The sequence below is a fragment of the Mustela nigripes genome, chromosome 16, assembly GCF_022355385.1.
Source record: "Mustela nigripes isolate SB6536 chromosome 16, MUSNIG.SB6536, whole genome shotgun sequence".
In the NCBI taxonomy this organism is placed as follows: Eukaryota; Metazoa; Chordata; class Mammalia; order Carnivora; family Mustelidae; genus Mustela; species Mustela nigripes.
Genome location: NC_081572.1, coordinates 33,013,452 through 33,041,345, shown reverse-complemented (window position 1 = coordinate 33,041,345; position 27,894 = coordinate 33,013,452). Strand labels below are relative to the sequence as shown.

Here is a 27,894-nt window from a genome sequence, read left to right as displayed (position 1 = left end):
GGGCCCTTTGCAGTTCAGTTCAAATATAAAACTAAAATTTCAAGGGGGCTAAAATAATGGAACTCGAATTTCTCTCAAAACCCTCAGCCTCTTGAAAATAATTCACTATGAGCTGCTAAAATAGATAATGCAAGTTAATATACCCAGGAAGGACAAATACCAATTTCTTGGATTTCTGTTTCAATCCACACTTCTGGACACTGGCAGCTGGGGATGTCCTTACACCACAAAAGATATCTCATGTCGGGGGCAAAACCCACAGACTAGTATAGGGGAGAATGAAGATAGGACACCAAGGCTATTGTCCAAGGGACTTCCTAAAAGAAAGGAGCCTAACACAATTAGACTAATGCTGACATGCATATAGGGGATCAGTATACAAAGCCCTTTCCCATACAATAGGTGATTCAATCTCGAACACAACAGAGAAAACTGAAACCCAGAGCTGTTTGGATGACCTTCCCATTTCATATAGCTTATTAAGTCAAGGTCAGAACATAAATCTATAGCTTTTGACTCCAAGTTCCAAGATTTTTCTAGAGCAAGTTCACCTGGAAAACCTGTCTCTCTGATAAAGAAGAATGGATCAAGCTGTCAGAATTCATGACAGTCTCTCAGGCTATTCAGCTTCCTCTGCTCTGATTCCGTATTTACTTAGCAACTGCCTAAATTTAATTCTCTCGCTCAAGTGGGTTTACCTTCAAGGAAGACAACACACAGTCTGAGCTTTCGGGATTATCTGTTTCACTGTAAATTAATGAATTCTGGTCTACCCATTAAATTCCTGTGAGTTGTGCTAGGTGAACGGCTTCACCAGAGCTTGGCCACTCTTGAGTGGAGAGGTAAAATTAAATTTGTAAACCTACAATGCTTAAGGCTGAGTGAAGACCACCAAAGGAATGTTCTCCGCAACCCAGCCTGCAAACAGCCTTCCCAGCTCACTTCTGAATAAATGATTCTCTTTTCACAACCTGTGGGGAAAAAAGGATTAAAGGCAAAGAAGCCCCTTAAAATCCCTTCTTTGGCACCTGGATGTCATGGCAATGAGCAAGAGAACCCAGAAAAGTGAGCTAAAAAAGACAGACTTAACTAATTGGAGTTTTCAGGAATCTCATGCAGTAGACTCCAGTTTGGGTACAGCAGAGGATCTCAAAACAAAACAAAACAAAACAAATCATACCCATGACTCTGTCCAGTTTTAATTTCATAGACCATTGGGACTTGAAGGATCTTCAAAGATCAGCCATTCATCTGACACATGGCTCTTACCCACATTTCTACTAAACCTCTTCCAGGGATAAGGTACTCGCTACCTCCCCAGGAGGCCCATCCTACTTCCAGTTGTTCTGACTCTACCAAAGTTCGTTGTATGAGCTGAACTCTGTCTCCTGAGAGGTTCCTGAAAGCCCCATGTTTATATCCTCTGGTGCCAAATAACACTTTGAATGACAGCTTTAGAATTCACATCAAGGTTTCCTTGTACTGGCTGAACTTCCCCGGGGTTAGGAGCTTGGTATGATGGAAGAATTAGATAGTTGTATGAACTAGATACAATTCCCAGCTGTGGCACTTCCTCTACCATGTGCTCTTGTGGAAACTCACCTCTGGCCTTGAGTTCTTCCTCTGCCAAATGGGACTGCAACACCCACCTTACAGAAAGTCAAGGAAATAGCACGGAACAGGGTTTCATAAATGGCGGCACTCTTCCACCACTTCCTTTTAATTTCTGTATGTGGCGTGGCTGTACCCTTACCAAGTTTACCACTATCTTCTAAAACTCATTTTTCACTTCCTATTAGGTGTTCTCTAAACACCTTCAACACTCTGCTCTCCTGGAAATGCTAAGCATAGCACGGGGCCTTACACAATTGACTTTGGGTTGTATATGCAAAAGCAGGCTAACTAAGTGTTGCTCCCCACTGTGGCAGCTGTCCAGCATAGGGCTTTCCTCCAGCAGGCAGAATCGCACACATCTACACCTACCCCCTATATCCTATACCACCACCCTCACCCAAGGGACTGGGCTTAGGAGTCCAGTTATAAGAAATAGTAATGAAGGATGAGACAATGTTATTTAAAAGGGCCATGGTGGGGCTTAAGGAAATCACAGCCAAAAGGCTTTTATGAAAGAGACAGGAGCATATAAATGCGGATAAGGTGCTTGCCAAAGTGCAAAAGCTGGGCACTGGTAATTCAAGGTACTCCTTCTAGAAACAGAACATGACTGGGTCAGAATAACTAGCTCACTCACTCCCACCCCTGCCAGACAAGGTTAGCTCGTTTGCCTCCAACAACATGATGTCCTTGGGCAGATCTCTGATCCTCTGAACTGGGAGTTGCATCATCTGTGAAATGAGGGGGTTGAGTAAGGTCTCTTCCGAGGATGAACATTCTGTGAGTCCACGTTCTCAAGAGAGTGAACGCCTCACACATTAAACGATCATTTGTGACTCAGAGTTAGACTTCTTCTCTTGTGTTTTTGAACTTCCTGTTTATCTGCATAAAAAGTCTTTTCTGTTCATCAGCTGGCCTATCTTATCCGACAATTCCTATTTTAGGACTCTCATCTTCAAGACAGAGACTTAATCCTTTTCACATTTTCTGGTGCTCAACCTTCTTCCCTGGCCAACACTAAAGCCCCAGGCAGATTGTGAAATATCAGGCACTGGAAAATCATTTTCCGAACAAAACAGTTTTGTGTCACATGAATGTAGTCTATGATTTAAAAAGAGGGGGAAAGGGTGCCTGGGTGGCTCAGTTGGTTAAGCGTCCACCTTCAGCTCTGGTCATGATCTCAGGGTCCTGGGATCGAGCCCCACACCGGGCTCTCTGCTCAGCATGAAGCCTGCTTCCACCTTCTCTCTGCCTGCGTCTCTGCCTGCTTGTGATCTCTCTCTGTCAAATAAATACATAAAATCTTTTTAAAAGTTTAAAATACACAAAATATGTATCAAACAATGCATATCATTGTGACACATTATGGGTGTGAAAGGAGTTTTGGGGAACACATGCGGAACTGCAGAGGATGAGAACACTCTATGGTTGCTGACAGAGCAGAGGTCTTTCCCACTGTAGAGATAAGAGCACTTACCCTAGTCTCAGCAAGACCCATCTACATCCCCATCTCCTTCCTAGGAGAGGCTAGTAACTCCACGAGAACTCAGCAAAGGTCCCTAGATGTTTGCAACTATACCTTGGGTCTTCCATAGTTTGCTATCACCTCAGGGCATTGTCTCAAGTATTATCTGTGTTTTTTTATAAGTGAGGAAAGACAACAGCTGATGGGGACAAAACCTATCCTGGAAGCTAAGTCTCCAGAAATCCCTGCCTCTCTTTTGGCTGAGTGTAAGCATTGTCTATTGTGCACACATCTTACACAAGGCATTCTTACCACTCCCCCTTCCACTAATTTTTCCCTACTGATGGGGGTGGAGATGGTGTGGGATCCTTAACAGCAACAGGCAGCAAATTTGAAAGCAGAACTTTTAGTTTTTAAACAAGGACCAGCCAGTTGGACCACAGAGTGGGTGTTTCCATGCAAATTCCAGCACTTTCAAGTTGCTCCATGAACTTTGAGCCCAGCCAGGATAGCAAACCTTGTTTTTTTTGCAGCCAGCTCTTTGATTAGGTCTAGAGAGGGACTCAATTAGCATCATGGAAACACGGAGCAGATTTCAGAAAGGAAAGGTCAGCTGCAAGCCCTAGCATTTGCTATCAGCCATCTGCCAAGCAGGAAGTGCTACTCAGATCTATTTTTAATCATCTTCCCTAGGCGAGGGCTCCTGAGAGAATGCAGAGGCCAGGCTTATTCCAAGACAAACATTTAATTGCTACCTTTCTGTACACATTTTAAAACAGTCTCTGGATACTCAACACTAGCTTATCCATCCATGCCCAGTTCCTGGGTTCTAGTGTGCTGGTATCGACTTGCAAGGCTGTGTTCGGAGGCCACAGTTGAGGACCTCGTCTTGAGGAAATTTCCTGCCTGAAATATCAACTAACTCCACATAACACAACAATCCCTATACCTGGATTTCAGTGATTTGTTCTGACTGCAGAGGACAGGGAGGAGAGAAGATGTGTGTAAATCTGGGAGTACATGTTCATTCCCCAGAGCAGTGGGCCGGGCAAAGCTAACTGTGCAAACTTCCTGCTCATTTTTATTTCAAGTGCATCCACCTCTTCAAAAAGGTAAATTAAAACCAGCTCATGTGGCAGTAACTCATCTGTTTACTCAAGATACGGGTTGGCAGGGGCACCTGGGTGGCTCAGTGGGTTGAGACTCTACCTTTGGCTCAGGTCATGGTCTCAGGGTCCTGGGATCGAGGCCCACATCGGGCTCTCTGCTCAACGGGAAGCCTGCTTCCTTCTCTCTCTCTCTCTGCCTGCCTCTTTGCCTACTTGTGATCTCTGTCAAATAAATAAATAAACAAACGAACAAACTAACTAACTAAAAAATTTTTAAGAAAAAAGAAAAAAAGATAATGGGTTGGCTAACCAAAGAGTAAAGGTTTCTCCTCTCAGTTCCCAGGGACTCAGTCTGTGTTGTGGCTGGTCATCCAGGCCCAGGAACATTTTGTCCGCTGGCTTCATCCCCCTCCTGACTAGTAGCAGCACTCATGTCTCAGTTCCAGCCAGCCCAAGGAATGAAACATCCCTGCAAAAGTCTGGACAGGGAGTCAGGCACGGCTGTGGCAGATTATGCAGAAACAAGAGCCTGGCTCAGGAGTCCCGGCATTCTCTTCTCCCAGCCCACACATCCAACAGAGAGTTTCCTTGTCTCTTGACACTTAAAAACTTTCAGCCTCCTATTTCCACTCTACAGTAAAGTCTGAGCACATGTACAATTATGCCTCAGCCAAGTCCCATCTACCAATAAAAGGCATGGGATGGATGGCTGGCTGCCACTCCGGGCCTGCCCCATCAAACACAGTCCTTGGGAGCAGCAGGACCCATTATGTTGCATGACAAAGGGACAAAAGGGTCTGTTCCAGGTTTTACCCACCTCTCCACCCTCCCTCTTCTCTCCTCTTAGGAGCTTATCTGTCAGAGAGCAGCCAATGGGAAAGCTAAGCCGAAAGGGCACCTTGGCTGTGGGATCTTTGCCTGACAATGTGAAATAAGAGACTGAGTATTTGGGGCAACTTAACACCAGCAGGAGCCCAGCCAGAGGGTCAGGGAGGAAGGGACTGATAGACAGACAAGTGTTTCACAGGAGATCTCTCTCCCAGGGTGGAATTCTCCCCTCAGTGCTGTGGAGCTCTACTCTAGTGAGCTGGAGACCACATGTCCCTGGGGAGGGGGGGCACTGCATAGGGTCACTCTCCCTGACCCAGTTGGACCACAAATTAATTAGGGCTTCTGAGCCCTGCTGACTCTTGAGTTCCTCTTCTTTCTGGTTTCAGGAGCAAAAGGAGCTAATTAGTAAACAGCTTAACAAAGAATAACTCTACTTCCACCCCTGCTGAGAATCACCTAAGCTCTTTCTCCATCCCTTCCCACAGGCCATGGCTCTATTAAAAAACAAACTAACAAACAAACAAGCAAACCCGGGCACCTGGCTGGCTCAGTCGGTTAAGCATCTGCCTTCCACTCAGGTCATGAGCTCGGGGTCCTGGGATCAAGTCCCACATTGGCTCCTTGCTCAGCGGGGAGCCTGCTTCTCCCTCTGTCTGCTGCTCCCCCTAATTATGAGCGCACTCTCTCTCTGGCAAATAAATAAATAAAATCTTGAAAAACAAACAAACCAACCAACCCAAGAGACGACTGAGTGCTGTGTGGGTGTAAGTTTGAGACCCCAGGAATAGGGGGTTACCTGGAGATTCAGAGCCAGGCATACAGCCTCAGAAGTACCGAGAGAGTAGGCTGGGCTAAGCTTCTCGGCAAATTTAGATCAAGAAATTCTTAGGTATGAACTGAGAGTCACTCTTGAATTCCAATTCTGGTTCTGCCATTTCCTAACTTGGTACCCTCGAACAATTCAATGTGGCTAAGCCTTGCTTTCCTCATCCCAAAATGGTCACAGTCGGAGTACATCTCTCCCTGGGTCAGTCTGAGACAAAAGATGCGAGCCACAGAAACAGTGCCCAGCACTGTGCTAATGGTATTTTGTTAGCACTCCGTAAAATGATGACTATTACCACCACTATTAGAAGATAGTCTCCGAAGAACTTTCCTTTTTCAAACAAATGTTAGTCAAAACCACCCTTTGTGGGGTGCTCGGGTGGCTCAGTGACCCACTTAGGGGGTCGGTTCAGTGCTTGGCAGGGAGTCTGCTTGAGAGTCTCTCCCTCTACCCCCTCCCCACCCCACCTTGTGCGCACCCTCTCTCTCTCAAATAAATAAATCTTAAAAACAAAACAAGACAATGGGGCGCCTGGGTGGTTCAGTGGGTTAAGCCGCTGCCTTCGGCTCAGGTCATGATCTCAGGGTCTGGGATCGAGTCCCACATCAGGCTCTCTGCTCAGCAGGGAGCCTGCTTCCTCCTCTCTCTCTCTGCCTGCCTCTCTGCCTACTTGTGATCTCTCTGTGTCGAATAAATAAATAAAATCTTTAAAAAAACAAACCAAAACAAAACAAGACAAAAATGCCCTTTGTGCCAAAGGGCTAGAAGGTAGACAGTAAGCCCTGGCTACTTTCAAAGTGCTGAGGAGGCTGGGACTGGGGGGAGGCAAGCCAGAAAGCTGGCACAGCATCTTTAAGGAGGCCTTTGGTTGGAGGCACTGCCCCTACACTTGGATAGCCCTGAGAGTGGGTGCGTCCTTAAACCTGGTGTTCAAAGTGATGGTTTCCTTGCCCTAGGCAGGGCTTTTGTTCCCAGTCACATCCAGACCTACTGAATGGGAATTTCTAGAGGTAGGTCGATTATTGGCCTTTTCATCCCAGGTTATTCTGATGTGCTGTCAGATCTGGGAATCTGCGCCCAAGAATCCCTGTTTGCTCAGGCCAGTTTCCACCACCCTCAGGCGTAGGCTAACATCTGTCTCTCCCCTTCACTCTCCCCTGTTCCCAACCCCCATGACTCCACCAAAAGCCTTTTGAGTTCTGCAACTCAGTTCTCACTTGAATGTAATAGAAAAACTCATAAATGTGGGGTTGCAACTGCCACCTCATGATGACTCAGTGAGCTTCAAGCAGCCAGCCAAGAGGGTCACGCAAAAGGGAACACATGCTCCAGCAAACCAGAGAACTGTGAAAGGCCCTCTTCTCAGAGTTATGGGAGCTTGGTGTCCACTAATGCTTTATCTGGCTGCTGCTTAACTGAAGGCATCACCAGGGAGGAAATGAACCTGCCTATGAATTACAGCACAAGTTTAAGTCTCAGCATTTATGAACTGGATACAGTATCAACCTTCATGTCTAAACAAAGCTCATGGATATACAGTTTCCAGAAGGTGGGTAAGTTGATTTTATGAACTAGGCCATGCTATATATAACGTTCTAGTCCAATCTCAATCAAATGCTATCACTCCCTTGCCCGAAGTGCTTTTCGTGGCTCCCCACAGCATACAAAACTGAATCTAAATTCTTAGCTGGGCCTTCTGGGCCTTGTTCGATGCACCCCTGCTGACCTCCTGCTTCCCCTTCTCAGCCTCTCCTTACACTTGATCTCTGCTAGGCTATTTCTCTGCCTCTCATCAGAATGAACCCCCTTCCTTTTCTCATTCACTTAGAAAAAATTCATCCTGCTCCTTGCCCCCATAGCACAGTGAATAATCGCCTCCTCAAAGCTGGTGTTTCACTATAGATGGTGTTTCACTTATAATAATTTATCTAGGGGCGCCTGGGTGGCTCAGTGGGTTAAAGCCTCTGCCTTCGGTGCAGGTCATGATCCCAGGGAAGCAGGTTCTCTGCTCTCAGCTGGGAGCCTGCTTCCCTTCCTCTCTCTGTCTGCCTCTCTGTCTACTTGTGATCTCTGTCTGTCAAATAAATAAATAAAATCTTTAAAAAAAATTTATCTGTCTGCCTTCCCCACTAGATCATAAGCTCCTTAAGGGCAAACATTTTCATGTGTCCACTGCTGTTTCCCCAGCACCTCATGCAGCAGAACTCCACAAGTGCTGAATGGTCAGAGAGGTAACAGGACTTACTTGATGCCAGGCTGAAGAGTTTGTGGCAGAGCCAGGCCTAGAGCAGAGGTGGCTTAACCCTTCATTCAGGACTTTTAAAATGATGCCACAGGCTCTCCATCTGTGGGGCCCCACACGGTTTTCCCATGAGGGTGATGAGACTGTGTGAAACTATGTGCACCGTCCGGCTTAGTTACCTTGTAACTTTGGTGGGAACCTGGGGCTGAGGCTGAAGTCTGGCCTGAGCAGCTGAATGACACCAGAGTGTCAAGTGGGGGCTACTCAATGGGCACAGTGCACCGGCTCCTACAGCATCTGGACCACCTGTAGCCACCGTGATGGTTTTAGAATCCTCCTGAAATCACATAACCCCTTTCCCCAACACTCACTTCACAGCACTCATTCCTGTTCTGTAGCCTAGGAATCAGCAAATAATGCACAAGGGCCCAACTGAGCCTCTCACCTGTTTCATAAGCATTTAACTGGAACACAGCCATGCCAGTTTGTTTATGTCTCAACGGCTGCTGAGTTGGGTGGTTGAGACCATATGGCCAGCAAAGACTAAAATATTTACTATCCGGCCTTCACAGAAAAGTTTGCCGACCCCCGATTTAGCTGAAGGCAGAGGGATGGAAGACTCCAAAGAGCCCCCTCTCCCAGCAAGAGACTGGCTGCCCCCACTCTGCAAGTTAGTGGACCAACTGGCTTTTGCATGATGTCATTTCTTTTTTTAGCACTGGTTACAGGCCTGGGATCTGGGAGGAGATTTTTGCCCGACAGAGACACACAGAGGCCTGAAACACCTAACACGTAGCCTGGGATATAGGAGTGCTCAGCAAGGGTTTATTAAATAAAGACACAAACAAAGGCCTGGGACGTGAGTCCGTCTGTGCCCCGGAACCCAAGTCCATCCTCCCTCCTGTCAGTTTCAAGGTGACCAGTCACACAGGTGCCTGGCAGCAGCCCGGTGACCTAGATTTGTCAGACCTTATCTTATCGGCTTTCCTTCCTCGTGTATTTACCCAGCACCTGCCCCCAGTGCCCAGGGCAGACTGGCCTGTTGTTTTTACAGAGAAGGAGACAGACAGGGAGGAGCTTTCCTCCCCCACAGATATATACTTTGCTTTTTCTTTCTCCTGCTGAAGCAGGGATCAGGAAATACCAGGCCTTGAAGCTGACGGAGGTCCCGTAAATGGAGTTTCTCCTGCTTCCTCTCTCCTTCGGTCGCCTGGGTGAATCTGTCTGAGGGCTGAACCTGAAAGGGCTCTCCAGAGCCCGTCATTTGGAACATTCTACGTCTAGAGGGGAGGGGCTGAGGGTAAAAGCGTGCAGCTTTCAGAAGTAAATAAAGCAACCACCACCCAAGGGTTAGAGGTCTGTTCCTGAGAACAGACATTCCTTCAAAGCCACATCAGAGAACAGCAGGTCTAATTCACTGGCCACCTTGAACTTCAAGAGCCTACCTGGCACTTCTACTAGACTGGGGTAGCCCAAGCTGACACTGCAGTGGATGACTGGGACAGTCGGGGGAAGAGCTGTGCACCGGTGGGAAGCTCATGAAAATCAGGCAAACTGGACGGAAAGCACTATGGAAATGTCGGCTTCTCAGCTGCCTCGGACAGCCCTGGGGAGCAGGTTCAGGATAGGGATCCCCACTTCTATCGCCAGCTGCTTCTTCAGATGATGGGCTTTCCAGTGACCAAAGGGTACTGGACACAAGTTGGGTGAGGGCAGAGCATACACCTGTTTGCCACTGTGTTCCCCAATATCTAACACACAAGAGGAGTTCACAAAATGCAGAACCATAGGGTCTAGTGCGGGAGGTTTCATTCTGGGATCTTTTGTTTTGGCAAGGAATAAGGTTTCTGACCCCCCGTGCGTCTGTTGGGAGAGCGCAAGTTACAGCAGATGCTACTGATGAGACCAGCCCTAACGGAGAAAAAGGAGTTTCCTGGTCCCCCAAAGATAGATCATGTTCCTTTCGACAATATCAACTGTCCTTTCAAAGACCCAAAGGTGTTAGGGGCGGGAGGGGAGAGTCAGTGCCACCTGTTCTTGACATCACTGTGGTCTGGAGGGGAGAGAGTTCACGGACTGATGAGATGTTGTTGTTTTTAGCAGCAGCTGGCGGAGCCATCTCCTCCTCTCTTCCTCTCCTCCCCCCTCTGCTCCTGAGTCACAGCCCAGCCACTAGCAATAGGCACGGGAGGGGAGGGAAGCCCAGAGCTACAGTACTCCTTGGCTTGGCAGCCCTGACCCCAGAGACAATACTCTGGGTCACCAGGTCAAACCCTCCCCGAAGGAGCTGACTGAAGGCTTTGGAAACAAAGGTATCAGAGATTCTTTTCCAGCTTTGTTTTTTTAAAAATAATGAAAATGGCTTCTTTCAAAAGAACCTCTGCTCCATACCCACTAGGAAGCATCACACGGTGAACCAAACTGACCACCGACTCTCTGGCTGTGGCGCCAACGCCCAAGGCTGCCTGGGTTGCTGTTATAGCAGTGAGGTCTCCGACTGCTGGCTCTGGGGGGCGGAGGAAAAATCATCACGTGACAGACCAGAAGGGAACTGAGCAGGGACAGATTTTCCATTTAAATTCTAAAGCGGCCTCAAGGCTGCTTGTGGGGAAGCTCAACCCCATCACTGTCCAGAGAGTGGAGGCTACTGCGATTATTTCATTATCTCCAGAGACCTGCTGGTCCCTTCAGAATTACAAGGAACCAGAGATTTGATGATCCTGGGTAGCTGAAGGGCAATAGCTGAGACTCAGGGAAAAAAAGGAGCCAATACACCAGGACAGTTAGGGCGTCAGCATGTTTGCCACTCTGGTTTTGCTCAATGAATATATTCATAGGTAACAACTACCAACCTTTATGGAGTATTTCCTATCATGTCAGACACTGTGAGAAGTACCATATATTGACGACCTCAAGTAATGTCCTCAAAAACCTTATAGGTATCTAGTATTACTATTACTTCCATTTTTCTAAAAAGGGCATTAAGACACAGAGAGGTGACTCACCTTGCGTAACTACTAAATGCAGAAGTCAGGGTTTGAACCCAGGTTGTCTGGCTCTGAGATGCCATTGTTATCTGCTAAACTATGTTGCCGTGTATCATTGGCTGCTGCTCTATTAGAAGCAGGAGATGGGAGAGGTGGACGGACACTAGCCTGAACGACAGTCTGAGCTCATGCCTCCTTTGGAGGGCTGAAGAAAAAAGGAAAGCCGAAAAGAATGGTCTTGGCCAAGATCATACAGCCTTGATGCTTTCATTCTGCCCCAACTGGCCCTCTCCTCCAGGCCTGCCTCTAGCATTTACAAGCATCAGTTACGTGCAAGGCAGTAGGTGGTTTGGCAGAGAGGACGTGGCAAAGTACAGAGTCAAGAGGTTCTCTGCACTTTGGTTTCCTAATCTGTAAAATGAGGACCTGAGGTAGAAAATCCAGGTTCAAAGGCCCCTCAAGCTCTAACGTTCTGTAGTCTTTGACTCCAGGTCATTTAGAATCTTAGTAGGAAGCAAGACAATTATGTCAAAAAGTGCATGTAACCACAATAACACAAACCATATTATTATAAGACAGTCATTATTAATTGCCAAAATGAACAACCAGGCAGTAAACTTCCCTAGGAGTTCAACAGAGGGAGAAAATCCCATAGTCCAACAAGATGTCCTAGAAAATATTTAAACTATTCTTTAGGAATGGGTAGAAAGTGAATAAAAAGAAAGAAAGGAGAACTCTTCAGTCAAGGAAACGATAGGAAAGAAGATAGGATAGGATTTACCACCAACACTACTGAGAGATCAGAAAATGTTTGATGGTGGAAAGCCTGGGGGGCAAGGTGGTTAAGTCTGACTCTCTTGGTTTCTGCTTGGGTCTCATATCAGGCTCTGTGCTCAGTGCAGTCTACTTGGATTCTCTTTCTTCCTCTCCTTCTGCCCCTCCCTCTGCTGTGTGTGTGCGTTCACTTGCTCTTTTAAAAAATAAATAAATATGACGCCTGGGTGGCTCAGTGGGTTAAGCCTCTGCCTTCAGCTCAGGTCATGATCCCCAGGTCCTGGGATCGAGCCCCGCATCGGGCTCTCTGTTCAGCGGGGAGCCTGCTTCCCCCTCTCTCTCTGCCTGCCTTTCTGCCAACTTATGATCTCTGTCAAATAAATAAATAAAATCTTAAAAAAATAAATAAATCTTAAAAAAAAGAAAATAGTTGATACCAAAAGGAGCTACCTAGATATGACTGTCAAGCTACTGTAAAGAGGACATAGACCTGTCTAGATCTGTACTCCACACAGCTTCTTGGTAACCTATAACCTCAGGCAAGTCACTTAATTCCCACCTTGAAGGGATCTTGTAAAGTTAAGTGATGGAGTAAAAAGGAATCCCTACCACACAGATGTTCAAGAAACAGTAGGCAGAAACGTACATTTCTCATCCTGTGTTTTTTCAGGTTGGTACCCAACCACATCTGCAAACATTCTCCTGCCCTCCACAGTGAGCCTCACATTCCCATGCATCCTGAAGTTAACAGGCTAAGTACAGGAATCATGGTGACGTCATCTCCCTATCCCTGGCACCTGGCACAGAGCCTGGTATGTTGTTTGAAATAAAGAGTATTATTGAACTGAACTATCAGAATATGACGCTGGATTCTGTTCAGGCCCCCAAAACAAAAGAGCCAGACCAGCAATGGCACAGCTTTACCATCCCAGAGACAGGCCGAGTGCCAGTGCTCAAATAAAAACGTAGGGGGAGGGTCCTGCACCTAGTACATGTTTCCCAGAGAAGACACTCTGTTGAAAAGCGTGTCTTTGGATTTTGAGTAAGTACACAAGCTTGCAATCATCAGCATCCTTACTGAATGCCAAAACACTAATGTATAAACCAATCTTATGATTGGAACCTTACAGGCATCTGCAAACCACAGAGTTAATTTTCAGGGTACACCTCATAGCTCAAGTCAACATTTCCTTTTGGTATTTAAAGCAACCACATAGAAAGGATCGCATTTGAGCAGATTCATGTTCCAGCTGCCTGCAGTCTGCAGCAAAAAACACAGATGATTCACCAGACTTGGTCCCTAGCAGCTCCTCTGATAATAAATGGGTGAGCAATTCTACTTGTGCCTACATCATTCATTTCCACAGGGAGTAGGCACGACTATGGGATAGGTCGGCCTCCCATCCAAAGACTGTGACCTCCTGAGCTCAACTGTTCTTATTCATAATTACAAATGACAGGAATTTTTTTAAAGCCCTATAATGCCTGTATTTCTTCCTCAAGTAATGCTCAACGAATCTTCGCTGAACCACAACCATGTGCCCCCCCAAACACCTACAAGCCACCGTGATGCGCACACACTGAATGGTTCCTCCCTCTCCAGTCTCTCTCCAGCAGTTTGCCGACCACACCATGACAACGTCTGCCATGTCACAGCAAAGCTCTCTGGTGGTGGCATTATGTGCTCAGAAATTTCAGCCGTACCCAACTGCCAGCCAGAGAACGTCAGGACTTCTATTCTTCCAACAATCTGGCTTCTTCCAACAATCTGGCTTCAACCTACTCCTTCGATCTGTTTTCACACAGCTCCTCAGTATCTAACCTAAAAGAATGGGCTGTTCCCCACATGCTTCCTGCCTTCACTTCGTTATTCCTGCTGTTCTTTTTACTGGCCCCTCCCCATCTATTTCCACGTGTCTCCGTTCTTGTCTCCGTTCCCAGGCACATCTCAAAGTCACTTCTACCAAGTCCTCCCAGAGTTTCACAACTTCTAGACAGATGAGTCTTAAGGTTTTGATCAACCTTTCAAGAACCTGAAGGCAGCTATGGAACCCTCCCATGAAAAGCAGACTACACACAGAATTAAACATGTAATTTCAAGGATCCCTTGAAGCCAGTCCATGGACCCCTAGTTAAGATCCTCTAGGTCTGTCTCTCCAGTTTATAGTACTAACAGTCATTCACTCGTATACTCACTGAAAATCTACAGCAGTCTTTCGGAGCTGTGCGGAGTGCTAGAGAAACAAAGATGGTATCACAATTATCTCCTCAAGCAGTTCACAAGCTAATGGAGACATGCACTGTTACACTGTGATAACTGCTCTAAGATAAACATAAGGTGAAACACAAACTTCAAGAAGAGATGACTTATGAACCTATTATCTCCCAGCTAGAGTCCAAGTTCTTTGAGGGTAATATTCTAATACCTCCTAGAGTGCTATACACACACACACACACACACACACACACACACACACACACGAGTACATATTTAGTATATGTGCAATGACAGAACAGAGCCAATGAAACAAAACAAGTCTAGGCACAGTGCCCACTGCCATTACCCACACATGCCAGAGGCCTCAGAGATTCAGTTAAGGTGGTCGCATGTTCAAACTATCATGCTATACTAATTATCCCAGCCTAATTAATGGCTTATCTCATCCTGAAGCAATTCAATATCTATCCCCATGGAGAGAAGATAGCGTAAGATATTACATCTTAGGAGCTCCAAATGGTTTCTTTTCACCAAGGAACACAGTCATCTAACCATATCCTTTTGGTTTGCAGATTTTCTGTATAGATTTGGTTCACCTGTCACCCCTTCCCAAGGGACCAATAGATAACCCTTTTGCCCTCCTCCAGAAATAACACTTCATTAGAAGATCAAGGCTTTGGGGGCTCCTGGGTGGCTCAGTGGGTTAAAGCCTCTGCCTTTGGCGCAGGTCATGATCTCAGAGTCCTGGGATCGAGTCCCACATTAGGCTCTCTGCTCTGAGGGGAGCCTGTTTTCTCCTCTCTCTCTCTCTGCCTACTTGTGATCTCTGTCAAATAAAAAAAAATAAATAATTTTTAAAAAAGAAGATCAGGGCTTTCAAAGGTCAGATATTTGGGAAAAAGAAGTCAGTAATTTTAGGTTTGATATGTTTGTTTGTTTGTTTGTTTGTTTACAAAAGCTAGATTGATTGAATATAAGGGCACATGGGTGGATCAGTCAGTTAAGTGTCCAGACTCTTGATATCAGCTCAGGTCTTGCTCACAGGGTCCAGAGTTCAAGCCCCATGTTGGGGCTTTAAAAACAACAACAACAACAAAAATGACTGAATGTGTTAATGGGGCTTATTGGCTTACTTTGGAACTCTTTCATAATTTATCACTTTTGCCTTTGCTATACCTCAGAAATGCAGAAATGCTCTGTAGGAAACCAACAAACATTCAATGACGTTTTACGAACATTGCAAAAGAAGCAAAGGTGCCCACTGTGGTGTGGGTCCTACCAGCATAGTTGTTCTCAATGTCATTTTTCTTAAAACCCATCAGTCACTCTGGTACAATCATAGGTCCTACTATTTTAGAAACAAAATTTTCACTTTTTATGATAAAGATAATTATAGGTTTATATACAATCTAGTTTTTCTTCCTCCTAGGAATTCAAAAGAAATACTAATTTTATTGAATTATAGTTTTTGTAAAAATCATTGTCACATATCCACTGAATACCAAAAACCTCTTAATTCATAAAATTAGAATTCAACTTTATTTTGAAAGTCAGGAAAGCTCAGGACCATCTTCAAGAGCCACATCTTCGGGGCGCCTGGGTGGCTCAGTGGGTTAAGCCGCTGCCTTCAGCTCAGGTCATGATCTCAGGGTCCTGGGATCGAGTCCCGCATCGGGCTCTCTGCTCAGCAGGGAGCCTGCTTCCTCCTCTCTCTCTCTCTGCCTGCCTCTCTGCCTACTTGTGATCTCTCTCTGTCAAAAAAAAAAATAAAATCAAAAAAAAAAAAAAAAAAGAGCCACATCTTCTCGTCCATAGTCTCCGTGAATTAATTCTGCTTAATGTGACACACCCATCATCAAGGTGGCTACATACAATCCAAACCTCACTGAAACACTTTCAAGACACTTAAAGAAGAAGTAATGAGTGGCTTTTTAGAAATTCTATTCCTGTATTTATTTTTTGCATCAATTTTCCAGGATATTTATTATACATTAAAGACAAGCTGGTGGATGGTGTGAATTAAGAGAAACGCACCCCCAGTAAGTAGACTGGAGAGGACGGAACAGGTCTCTGTACCTCCATACCAGCACCCCTCCGTGTCCACTACCTTCAAGCCACTATGTTAGGGGTACAAGTCTTTTTGAGAATCACTGATGTGGAGCACTAGTGCTCGGAAGCCGGGGGTGGCAGAGGGTGCCTGGGTAGCTCAGTCATTAAGCAGCTGCCTTCGGCTTGGGTCACGATCCCACAGCCCTGGAACTGAGTCCCACACTGGGCTCTCCGCTGGGTGGGGATCCTGTTTCTCCCTCTCCCTCTACCCCTCCTCCAGCTTGTGCGCTCTCTCACTCACCCGCTCACTCTGTCTCTCAAATTAATAAATAAATAAAATCTTCGAAGCAGCAGCAGCAGCCTCAGAGTGGGAAATGGCAGGCAAGAGGGGGCCTCTCGGTAGCCAAGAGACCAATACGCAGCTTCAGAACATCTTCCTCCTTGCTACTTCTCTCAGAGCAATGCTCCATCTTACATCTATCTAGGCAGGCAGGGAAAACCAAAATGCTACTACTGTAAGCCCAATGGAGCCCAACAGGGAACGAAAAAGAACCAGCCTCCTAAAAGCTCCCAGCCTCAGAAGGAGGCCCAGTGGTTGAAAACAGCCGGAGCCCCTCCCACAGAGCACAACCGAGGGGTATGCGATGGAAAGGTCTGGCTCTGAGGCGGTGGAACCTCAGGCCAGTGGCTGAGCTGCCCATGGCCTATTTTCTCATGAAGAGAGGCTGGGCTAAATGACCTGCAATTCTGGGAATTTTGTATTTGTCACCAGGAGATAATCTGACCCGAAGATCTGACATAGTGATAATTTACATAGCTCTGGATGGTGAAGAAAAGATTTCGGCCTTCCCCCTGGACTGGGCACCCACTCCAGAGCCTCGTACAACACCATCCCTCCAGGGCCCCAGAACACGAGAGCAAATCGTGTCTTGGAATGAGGCCACCATCCCCAAAGTGAGCTCATGAGAGATTAATCCAATTCACCATTCCCCAACAGCCTATTCCACAAAGCCATCAAAGGGTGATGGGTCAGCCGCGGGGAGGCAAAGGAAGGCTTACAGACAGAAAATTGTCGCGGAAAAGCTTTGTGAAGATCCAGTTTTTCATGACAGCTAGTTTCCACTGAAATGAGCAATAGATTGTTCTCGCTTGGGGCAACTAGTTGTTCCAATTGAAACTATTATTATTTTATAACCAAAGTATATTTTTATAATGGGACTTGCACCATTAAGCGAGAAACAACAATGTGAGCAATTCCTCGTGCCAACTTCGAGTACCTCCGCATGCAAACACTCCAGCACTGAGACCACAACACCCCCTAAGAAAGAAAATGCAGGATGTCTCAGCACATTCCCTAGATAGCTCTGTCATCAATTCAAAGAGGCCCCTTACCCCCATCCTACAGAGAAAATGCCCTATTACCTTTGAGCAGACACACACAACTTTGCTTCCACGGCCTTTTGAGAAATCCAACTCCTGGACTCCAAGTTCTGAAGTCAAACTATCTTGGCTAGACTAAATTTGCTTGGTATCAGGCAAGAATAATCCCTCTACCACCCCCAAACCGCCTTTGAACAGCAAAACCAAAAGAAGCAAAGGGACTTTCTATTTGTATAGGAGATTTGTGATATGCCAACCACCCACACACACCCATGATCTCATCCAGTCTCATAACAACCCAGTGAGGTAACCCTCCTCACCCTACCTTCAAATAAGGTATGCCTACCTCACAGGACTGTCATGGGGACAGCACACAGTGAGCATACATTAAGTGCCAGCTACTAGGCATTACTCACAGCAGCGAATATTACTTTACTCATCTTATTAGTGAGAGGCTGAGACTCGGAGTTTGGACAGTTGATTCCAGGGATTGAGGCCCCTGGGGGTTTACAGCAAGCTGGGAAAGGCAGAAAGGCTGGTGGCGGATTCTTTCTGCCACATCAGTAGAGACCCTAATTGTTCAAAACATTACAACTACACATTTCCATGGGAGTCCCAAGTCTCAATCCTGTACCCAGTTCTCTACCAGCCACATACTCAGAGCTTTAGTTCTCTGGACCTTTGTGTTGCCTTTTCATAATGAAGTCAGACCCCCCCCCGCCCCGACCAACCTTTTTTTTTTTAAACCAAACAAGGGAATGTCAGGCTTCCAGATGAAAGGCTCTATCACAAGTACAAAGTATCATTTAATTACACTGCTGCTCCAGTTATCTGCTTCTCAGCTCCTAACTCCCACTGGGCAGATTGTGAAACCGCATAGGAGATTATGTCAAGAGGGGAGAACAGGAGAAACATTCTCTCCCTGAACTTTCTTAAATGGAAGAGAGAAGCAAAATGAAAAGAAAGGCCCATTTTCCAAGGAGGGGGCTGGAGGAATGATGTTTCCATTAAGCGGACCTGCCTAAGAATCTATAGATTATTTAACGCCGGGGGTGGCTGTGGAGTGAAATAAAGGAATCTTTGTGCAGCGCCGGCCACAGTTCCCTCATTCCCTCCCCACAGCCAGGCATTTAACCCAACTCTTTAAATCATCAAGCTCTAATGCACCCCATCTGTGCACTGGTTGTAGCCCATGAAACTGAAGCCTGTGCTGACTTTGGCCTGGACTTGTGAATGAGCCTTTCTGCCCCAAAATGGGCAGGGAGGAGGACAAGAGGCCAAGAAAGACTCTTCTGCTCATCACTTGTCTTCTCCCAAGGCTCATGCCCCACCCGGATCTATTTGATCATTTCGTGAGCTCCTGGCCATGGGTCAGGTTCCCGACCAGGAAGATACAAAACTAGGAGATGTGGTCTCGGGTCAAAGAGGATGTAGAAAAGCTCCTGGGGGAGAGGAAAGAGGTGAAGGAAAAGGGCTGCTGTTGGCTGAGGCACATATGCCTGAAATACCCCCATCTGCATATTCAGGGATGTTGGTGAGTTCCAAGTGGTTGGAACATAAAGCAAGGAACTGGCAAGAAACCTCACTCAAAAAGGCCAGACTGTCCAGGGCCCTGAATACCAGGCTTCAAACATCAATGCTGAAAGACCACGACCATCTCCACATGTTCCCTCTGTCTGTCTTACAAGACCCAGCTCAATACCACCTCTTCCAGAAGCCCATCTGGATTGAACACACTCAAAGAAACTGCTTTCTCCTCTTTGAACCTCCAATTTGCATTCTTGGACAGCCTCTCTGAGTCTCAACTTCTCCATCCAGAAAATATGATTAACATCACCTACCTTAAAGTCTTCTTATGAGGGTTAAGTGAGATAACATTTATAAAGTGTCAAGTAGCAGTTTTTAGGACCTAGAAGGTGCTAGGATCCATTTTATTGTTACCTCAATTTCTTATGACACATATGCACTTCTTCCTGGTATTAAAAAGATGTCTTGGCTTCCATTTTCTCTGGAGATTTTGAGAAACAGGACAGCTCACATTTCCCCTCCAAGTCTGCAAGCCCCCTTCCAAAGCAAAGGGGACGGACTCCTCTCTTCCCTCACTGACACTGCCTCCCCACATCCAAAATTCCAGACTTGAGGGTTTCCCAAAAGATTCAAGAGGAATCTGAGACAAGGTGAGTCTGCTGATGGAGAAAGCTACAGGCTGGCTGGAACATAAATGGCATAAAGGAGAATTAGCGGAAGCCTAGGGAAGTGAAAGTAGGCCAGAGGCCAAGACTCTGAGGGCTCCAGGGTTCAAGCTCTGTGGTAACCCTAGATCTTGGGACAGGCCTAGAAGGACTTCTGTCCTCAGACCTGATTTGAGAAGCCCCACAACCACAGACATGGCTGTTCAAGCTGCCTCCTTCACTTCCTGTCAAATCAGCCAGGTGGACAGTACTGTTCTAGAACTACTGATCCTTCATCCCTCTGTGGCTGGGACTAACAAGCTAGAGGCAGGGAAAGCAATGCCACCTTTACTAACAGATCAAGAACACTATTTTTTTTTTTTTTTAACGGAGTCTGGATATGTAGAAAGGTTGGTTTGTTTTTTTTTAATCTTAATGGCATGAGTCCATGTTCTGAGAAAGGGTGCTCTTTAAGGGGAAGAGGTCCCCATGATCTTTCTCCTTTTCATGCATCCTAGTTAAAACCCATTTCTCCTCCCATGGGAATTCAGAGCTAGGAGAGAGGGAACTCCCCTGAAAATGCTGCCTGAAGGAGCCAGTTCCTGGATTGCACAACTGGGATATTGGGTTTATTGGTTAACAATCCCCCAATCCAACTTTAGGAAGGAGCTGCTAAAGTGTTTCAGGAAAAATAAGGTTCCGTTCTTTCTTCTGATTATGATCAACTGTCACTCCGTATTTTACCTCATGCAAAAGCCCTAAAGATCCCTGAGGCCAGTGAGTGGGTCAGCTCTTTACCAAGCCACCAAAGGCCACCCGTTTTAGTAGCTCAGCAGTGTTATAACCTTCCCTGGGAGCTTGGAAGGCAATATCCTCTCATCTCATCTAAGAAGCTCCTCCTACGAGGTATCCTGCCCTGACCACCTTTGCCGGACTTCTCTTTCCAGGCAAGCAACACTCTACATGGCGTTCACCCGCCACCTTGAGCTAAGCCAGCCAAGCGAGAGGTTCCAATCACTGCTCAGCCCCTACCCCTCCGGCCTGCAAGCTACCAGCCCCCCAGCCTCCAACAGGGATCACATCTAACTTTCAAAATTACAAATTAAACTAGTACATCCTCCCTCCAACTCAGAGTTATCTCTCAGCTGAGTGAGACAGCCACACACGTTAGCCCTCTCTGTGCAAAAGACCGAGTACAAGGATCTCAGGCTCTTCCGGAGAGCTCGTAAGCCTATGCAACCTTATGAGCCAAAGTGCCCCCAACCCAGAGGAGAGCAAGGAAGGCCTACAGGGCAATGTACCTTGGAAATGAGTTCATCATGATTGGCCAAGTGGGCTCTGCAGTGAATGCAGCTGTAGGTCCGGTGGCAGGAGGGCAGATATGCCTGGAAAGTCTTGGATCTTGTCATCTTCACCATTGGCGCCGCTGAGCGTGGGGTGAACTCTGGAGTGGCCCACGAGGCACTCCCACAGGATGGGTCGCACGGGAAACACCGGAAGACACAGGTAAAGGCCGTGGTTTGGCAGGGGGTGGGTGTGGGGCAGGCTCCACACACTGGTGATGTCTTCAGAGGAAGGACCCTTAAGCAGAGGTCGAGGGCTGGTTCTCAGCAGCCTGCAACACCAAGATAAGGGGAATACCATGAGCTGATGGAACAGGGCTTCCTGCAAAGCAAGTCAAGTCCAACTGCCACCCAAGAGAGAGGGCAACATTTACAGGAAGAAATGACCGCTTCTCTGTTTCTTACCATCATTGTCAAGACACCCAATTATGAGAAAGGAACTACTGGGGATCTCAGTGCTGCTGCTTGTCCAGAGTTGGAGGTTCAGTATCAACCCAGGGTTCTTCTCAGCAGTCACCCAAGGTATCCTCCACCAACATTCAGACACTGGCATGATCACCATTCTTGGGGAACCACAGAAGAGGCCAGGATTAAGGATGTGCCACCTGTAGCTCCAAGGAGAGGACTCTTAAGTGGCCTCCTCTTCTGAGCCAACCAAGATAAAGGCTAAATGAAAAGGGAAAGTTTAACCTCTACAAAGTCACTGGATCAACAGTCATGCATGTATTTCTCATCCACCTCCAGATACCAGTAGTCTTCCACTACTTAAAACCACCACCTAGCAGATACCTGGGTAGCTCATTCAGTTAAGCAGCTGCCTTCAGCTCAGGTCGTGATCCCGGGGTCCTGGGATCAAGCCCTGCACTGGGCTGCCTGCTCAGCGGGGAGTCCGCTTCTACCTCTGCCCCGTTCTCTCTCTCTTGCACGCACGCACACACACGCACTCTCTATCAAATAAAATCTTAAACAAACAACAACAACAACAACAAAAACCCCACCATTTACAGAGATAACAAACCCCACGCCACCCTCTGCTTGGGACTAAGCAAGATACAAAGGATCAAACTCCCAAGCAGTAGGGTTCCTCATGGCTAGCCAGCTCTTTTAGGCAAAATGATTTCCTTTGCTATACCTTGCCCAGAAATAGATGCTCAGTACTTTTTTGTCTGAAAAGCAAGCAAGCAAATGAATGAAACAAATGACATAATCAGACTCCTGCATCTAGAATTCACAATGACAGTGAATTTTACCAGAATTTCTCTTCAACCCTCAAAGTTTCCATTAGTCATCCCACAGCACCAAACATCTCTCCTGCCATTGCCTCAGCAATTCTATTCTACTGGGAACCAAGGACACTGAGAAAGTGGTGGTTTCTGGGCTATGTCCAAGTAAAGGTCTGAGGGGAAAGTCCCAAGGTCCAATGCACACTGTGCCTCTCGGGCTCCCCTGCCCGAAGCTTCTGGACCTGCCTATTCCTTGGGCTTCCCTGAAAGGGGTGGTGTTCCCACTTGCCTACCTCCCAGGGGAGGCACAGCGTTAATTAATGCCTGCACCACGCTTTGAAGATAAAATTATTTAGAGAGACGGGGGAGGAAGACAAACAAAATCAGATCTTCTTTGCGGGATTATGACTGGGATCCATCTGGATGTTTAGAGAAAGCTGCAAATCATAGTTCTCTTTTTCCTCTAAACCTTACTAACTAAATCTTTCCAAAGGGCTGATGTCCTCCTCCCTGACATCCTTCCCACCACAGCAGCCACTGAAAGTCACTACACCCCTGGGACTCTGTACATCTTCCTGAGGGGCCAATAGCACTGCCCAGCACCAGGCTGAAGGAAAACAGCGGTCACTACTCTCACCCCGCATTTCCCTTGTGCAGTCCTGAGCCACGCAGGGCTGCCCATTCAGGGTGACCAATTACACATGAAGACACCCAACTGCGGAAGGAAATCAGACCTACAAGGACCCAGGCATAGTGTCTTCCCTGCTTGGTCCACCCACCACTATTTTTAAAGATGTGAAATCAGGTGACACTGAACATTATAGAAATACTTGGATACATAGTCTTGGGAGACTATGGAGAGGAGAATGGGTTTCCCCAGCATTGGAGTTAGGACTGGCCAGAAGAGGAGGAAGGCAGACACATGACCCCTTGGATCTAGAGCCCCTCTTTCTCATCCTGGACATCCTCTGATAGTAGGTAAGGTGAAGCGTGGTCAAAACGTAAGCCCATGGTAGCTCAATCGTGTTGGGTGTTGAGGCTGTTGAGTTGTTACAGGCGGTAGAAAGAGACAAGTACCCTGTCTGAGATTTCCTGAAATACCCTTGAACTTTCCAAGAGCCGCTGTTTTGCTCTCAGAAAGGGCAGTATCTCCAGGAAAGGAAGGGGTAGTAGGTCAGGGTAAGAAATAGGAAAAAACAGGCAGGGAAACAAGCTAGAGGCTTGCCTCAGGCCAGCTTCTGAGTCCAGAGCCCTCACTGCCCAGTGGGGAGCACTCGGAGCAGGGGTCCCATCCGTGTTATAAAAACAAAGAAGGAAGAAAAGGAAACCATGAGCCCTGGCTGCCAGTCTGGGTTTACAGAGCAGCCACAGAGTCTGTTTTCTTATACATGCAGACAGCTTCTAAATTATGCATTTCCCCAGAGTAGAATTATTTCTTTTCTCACTTCTCTTCTGTAGGAAAAAAAAAAAAGTTTGCAGGCAGGGGTTTATGGTTATGCTCAGCTTCAAATCTGAATTCCAAAATTTGTTCAAACCTACCTTCTGAAGAATAAACATTTATGGTCCGTACTATACATACATACTGTACATACAAACCCACACCATAGCTCTGAACTTAGAAGACAAGAACTGACCCCGTAAGCAACGTCCCAGGCTGCTTGTGCTGGAGAAACCTCATAGTGCCTAGCCAGCCAGCATGGGACTCTGCTGTCATTCTGCTCCCTACCCTCTCTCACAGGAATTCATAGGCATCCAAAATAGGACTCCTTCCCTGAGAAGGAAGGAAGGAAAACGTGGCTTGCTGAAATGCGCACCTTGCAAGCTGGAAGCAATGAGAGGAAGTCAGGAGAAAGCAAGCTGAAGCCTAATCAAGAGAGGGTCCTTGTGCCTGAGGAGAGAGAGAGAGCAGGCTGTCACAAGAAAGAGGTGACAGCGAGGTCCCAAAAATAATCACCTATTACCGTCTTCTTTCCTAAGGGAAAATTTTAAAAGCTGCTTCTTTGAGGCAATTGTTAGGAAGGAAAGTAAAATAGATGGATTTATTTATTTAATTTTTTAAAAAGATTTTTATTTATTTATTATTTATTGAGAGAGAGAGAAAAAAAAAAAAGAGTGAGAGCATGAGCAGGGTGAGGGACAAGTAGGCTCCCTGCTGAGCAGACCCTGAGATCATGACCTGAGCCCTGAAGTCAGATGCTTAATCAATTGAGTCACCCAGGTGCCCCTGAGTTTTTTCTTTGTAGGAAGAAATGACTGGTATGGGGCTGCAGAACTCACCACATTCTGATTTTTGGACTTCGGTACTTATAATGGGGCCACAGGCTCCATGGGGCTCCATGAGTCCAACTCATGGAGTCCAACATACTGTGGAGTCCAAATTGATTTCCAACAATCGTCAAAGGAGCTCCATGTTTAAAAGCCTCAGGGCACATGTACAAATTAAACACCATTTTAAGTGAAGCAATAATCCATCACAGTGGAAATTAAAGGAAGATTTGCTACCACCCCCAGCTGGCTCCTGCTGATCAGCATGGAAAGAAAAGATGTGAACTATTATGATTAAAAACAAACGCCTCAGATACTGCACCCGGAGAGCCAAAAGCACAGGCAGCACACAGCGAACCTGGCCGTCTCACCTGACAGACCTCTTCCAAAGGGAGCCACCAAGGCAGCTGAAACTCAAAACAGAAATGTCTGCATGGCCCAAAGATGGAGGGGTAGGAGTACGGATGCTCCAGGTAAACCACGAAGGAACTTGGATGAACGAGGATGTGACACAAGGGGCCACAGAAACTGAGAAGATGGGGGAAGGGGACGCCTGGGGGGCCCAGTCATTTAGCATCTGCCTTCTGCTCAGGTCATGATCCCAAGGTCTTGGGGCGTTGCACTCCCCTCTGGGCGGGAAGCCTATTTCTCCCACTCTCTCTCTGCCTGCGGCTCCCCCGACTTGTGCTTGCTTGCTCTGTCTCTGTCAAATAAGTAAAAAATCTTAAATAAATAAATAAACAAATAAATAAAGCAATGGCCTGGTGAGGAGAGATAGGAAGGATGCCTCAGGCGGAGGTCACAGCATCAGCAAGACTGTGCAAGTGTGTGTAAAGTGTAGTGTCTTAGACGGAACTTAAAGAATTTGGTTGCTTGGGACGCCTGGGTGGCTCAGTGAGTTAACCCACTGCCTTCGGCTCAGGTCATGATCTCAGGGTTTTGGGATGAGTTCCCGCATTGGGCTCTCTGCTCAGCAGGGAGCCTGCTTCCCACTCTCTCTCTCTCTACCTGCCTCTCCATCTACTTGTGATTTCTGTCAAATAAATAAATAAAATCTTTACAAAAAAAAAAAAAAAAGGATTTTGGTTGCTAAACTGGAGCACTTAGGACAGTCCCTGACACAAGGCAGACCCTTAACATCATCTTAAAAAATCGGAGTGCAGAGTATGAGAGGGCAGAGAAGAGTGTGAAGCAATGCACAGGTGCCGACGGCAGCTGGCTGTCAGTGGTAAGACGCCTGGAACCTGACTGTGCACTTCCTACCTGCCAGGTGCCCGTGCAGAGTATTAGCTTAGTTAGTCCTCACAGAGCCTTCGGAGGTTGCTATTATTATTCTTCTTTTCTTATGAGGAAAGTATGGTCTGGAGAAGTTAAATCAAACTGCCCCAGGTCACACAGCTTGTGTAGGATAAAACTGAGATCTGAAATCCCTGATCAAGGTTCTAGATCCCATCTTCTAAACCACCACCCTATATTGCCTTTCTGAAGGCCATGACAGTGGTCATGGTCAAATCCACTTTTTATACTGGCTGAAATGCAGAAGGTGGATTTCAGGGGAAAAAGAGGTACAGAGACCTTCTAGGGTTGTGTAAATCAGAGATGCTATGCTCTTGGTATTCCCTTAGGGCCCATGGGAGCATGGCCACTGAGGAAGCCACCTCTTAGAAGGACCTCAACAGCGATTAGGGTAACACTCCAATGGCTCCTCCAATGTCACCACCTGCTTGTCTTTCCTTGAGAAATATAAGTTTGGAGAAACATCACCCCAACAGGACCATCTCCCGTGGTGCCAGAGGACAAGCTAGAGTGTCCTCACAGAAGTCGCAATGTAACTCTCAAGTCTCCTTTTTCTTTTTCTTCTTCTTTTTTTTTTAAAGATTTTATTTATTTATTTGACAGAGAGAGATCACAAGTAGGCAGAGAGGCAGGCAGAGAGAGGGGGAAGCAGGCTCCCTGCTGAGCAGAAAGCCCGATGTGGGGCTTGATCCCAGGACTCTGAGATCATGACCTGAGCCCAAGGCAGAGCCACCCAGGCGCCCCCCTTTATCTTTTTTTTTAAGCAGCAGCATTTTTTTTTAATTGACCAGTAAGAGTAATAATAGTTATAATTGTGGTGTGTATTGCGTGCCAACACTGTGTATGCTCGGATCAGTTGGGGAAGCTAAGGGTCCAGTGGCTGAATAACTTGCCAAAAGTCACTGAGCTAGAAAGGAGTAGAAGTGGTTTGTGATTCCACACCCTACTTATTTTCCCGGCAGTCTTTGCCCACCCTCCACCAAACACCCAACAAAAACAATGGGATGGTCTTCTACTGTGGCTGGAGGTATTACTTCTTTTATTTTCAAAAATATTTATTTGACAGAGAGAGAGAAGAGCACAAGCAGGGGGAGTGGCAGGCAGAGGGAGAAGCAGGAGGCTCCCCAGTGATCAGGGAGCCGAGCCCAATATGGGGCTTGATCCCAGGACCCCAGGATCATGACCTGAGCCATCCAGGCGCCCCTCACCAGGCCCTTTAACTTGTCCATTAAGACTCAGCTCAGGGGGGTGCTTTCAGTTCAGATCATGATCCGAGCGTCAGCTTCCGGCTCAGATCATGATCCCGGGGTCCTGGGATCGAGTCCTGCTTCGGTCTCCCTGCTCGGAGGGAGTCTGCTTCTCCCTCTCTGCTCATGTTCTCTCTCAAATAAATAGAATTTTTTAATAAAAATCTTAAGGGGGAAAAAACAAAACACCACTCACCTCCACATGGGGTTTATTGGTCCTTCCACTGGGCTCACCTCTACTGAAACACTTACTATATCAAAACTAAAATTATCCTTTTCTGCCTCTGTATCCTCTACTAGGGGTAAGCTCCAAGAGTAGGGACCACATTCTTGTACTCCCTGGACTCCGCAGCACACAGTAGCAGCCATTAATGAACTAAACTCCCTCTGTGTCCTATCCAGCTTCTGACTAGACCAGTCCACCCACCCATGTGGGTAGCAGACACGATTGAGGCCCCTCCCTTCTCCCTCTAGTAACGAGGTAGGAGGCAAAGTTCCTCTGGGTCCCCAAGGCCCATGAAATACTATTCTACCCTGACTGCCCCCAGTCAGATCCTGTGCCAAGATGCCCACAACTATGGTTCTTCAGGACTACAGATGTTCTAAGTCCTGGGTGTGAACCAAAGGCCTGTCATTGATATCCAGGTCCATGGAAATCATGCTTTTGTGGGGCCTAGGTTAAATATATACATGTATTGGGAGAGAAGTCCTAATTAGAGGCAATAAAAGGCAACAGTGGAAAAGGACCTGGTGAGCCATTTCTAGTACTGGGAGGCAGAAAAAAGAGACAATGTCCTTGAAGGCCTCTATCCCAGGAGGAAGAAGGTCCTCCTTCCCCATTCCTAATCTCACCA

At 46.8% G+C, this 27,894-nt stretch overlaps 1 protein-coding gene across 1 annotated transcript in view; it reads right to left on the bottom strand.

The window, feature by feature from the left end:
* Nucleotides 1-21,271, bottom strand: part of YPEL2 (yippee like 2) — a 43,659-nt gene extending 22,388 nt beyond the window's left edge. Inside the window, exon 1 of the mRNA XM_059378605.1 lies at nt 20,968-21,271. Coding sequence (XP_059234588.1) covers nt 20,968-21,084 — 117 coding nt within the window. The 5' untranslated portion in view covers nt 21,085-21,271. The remainder of the gene's footprint in view (nt 1-20,967) is intronic.
* Between the last annotated feature and the right edge of the window lie 6,623 nt (nt 21,272-27,894).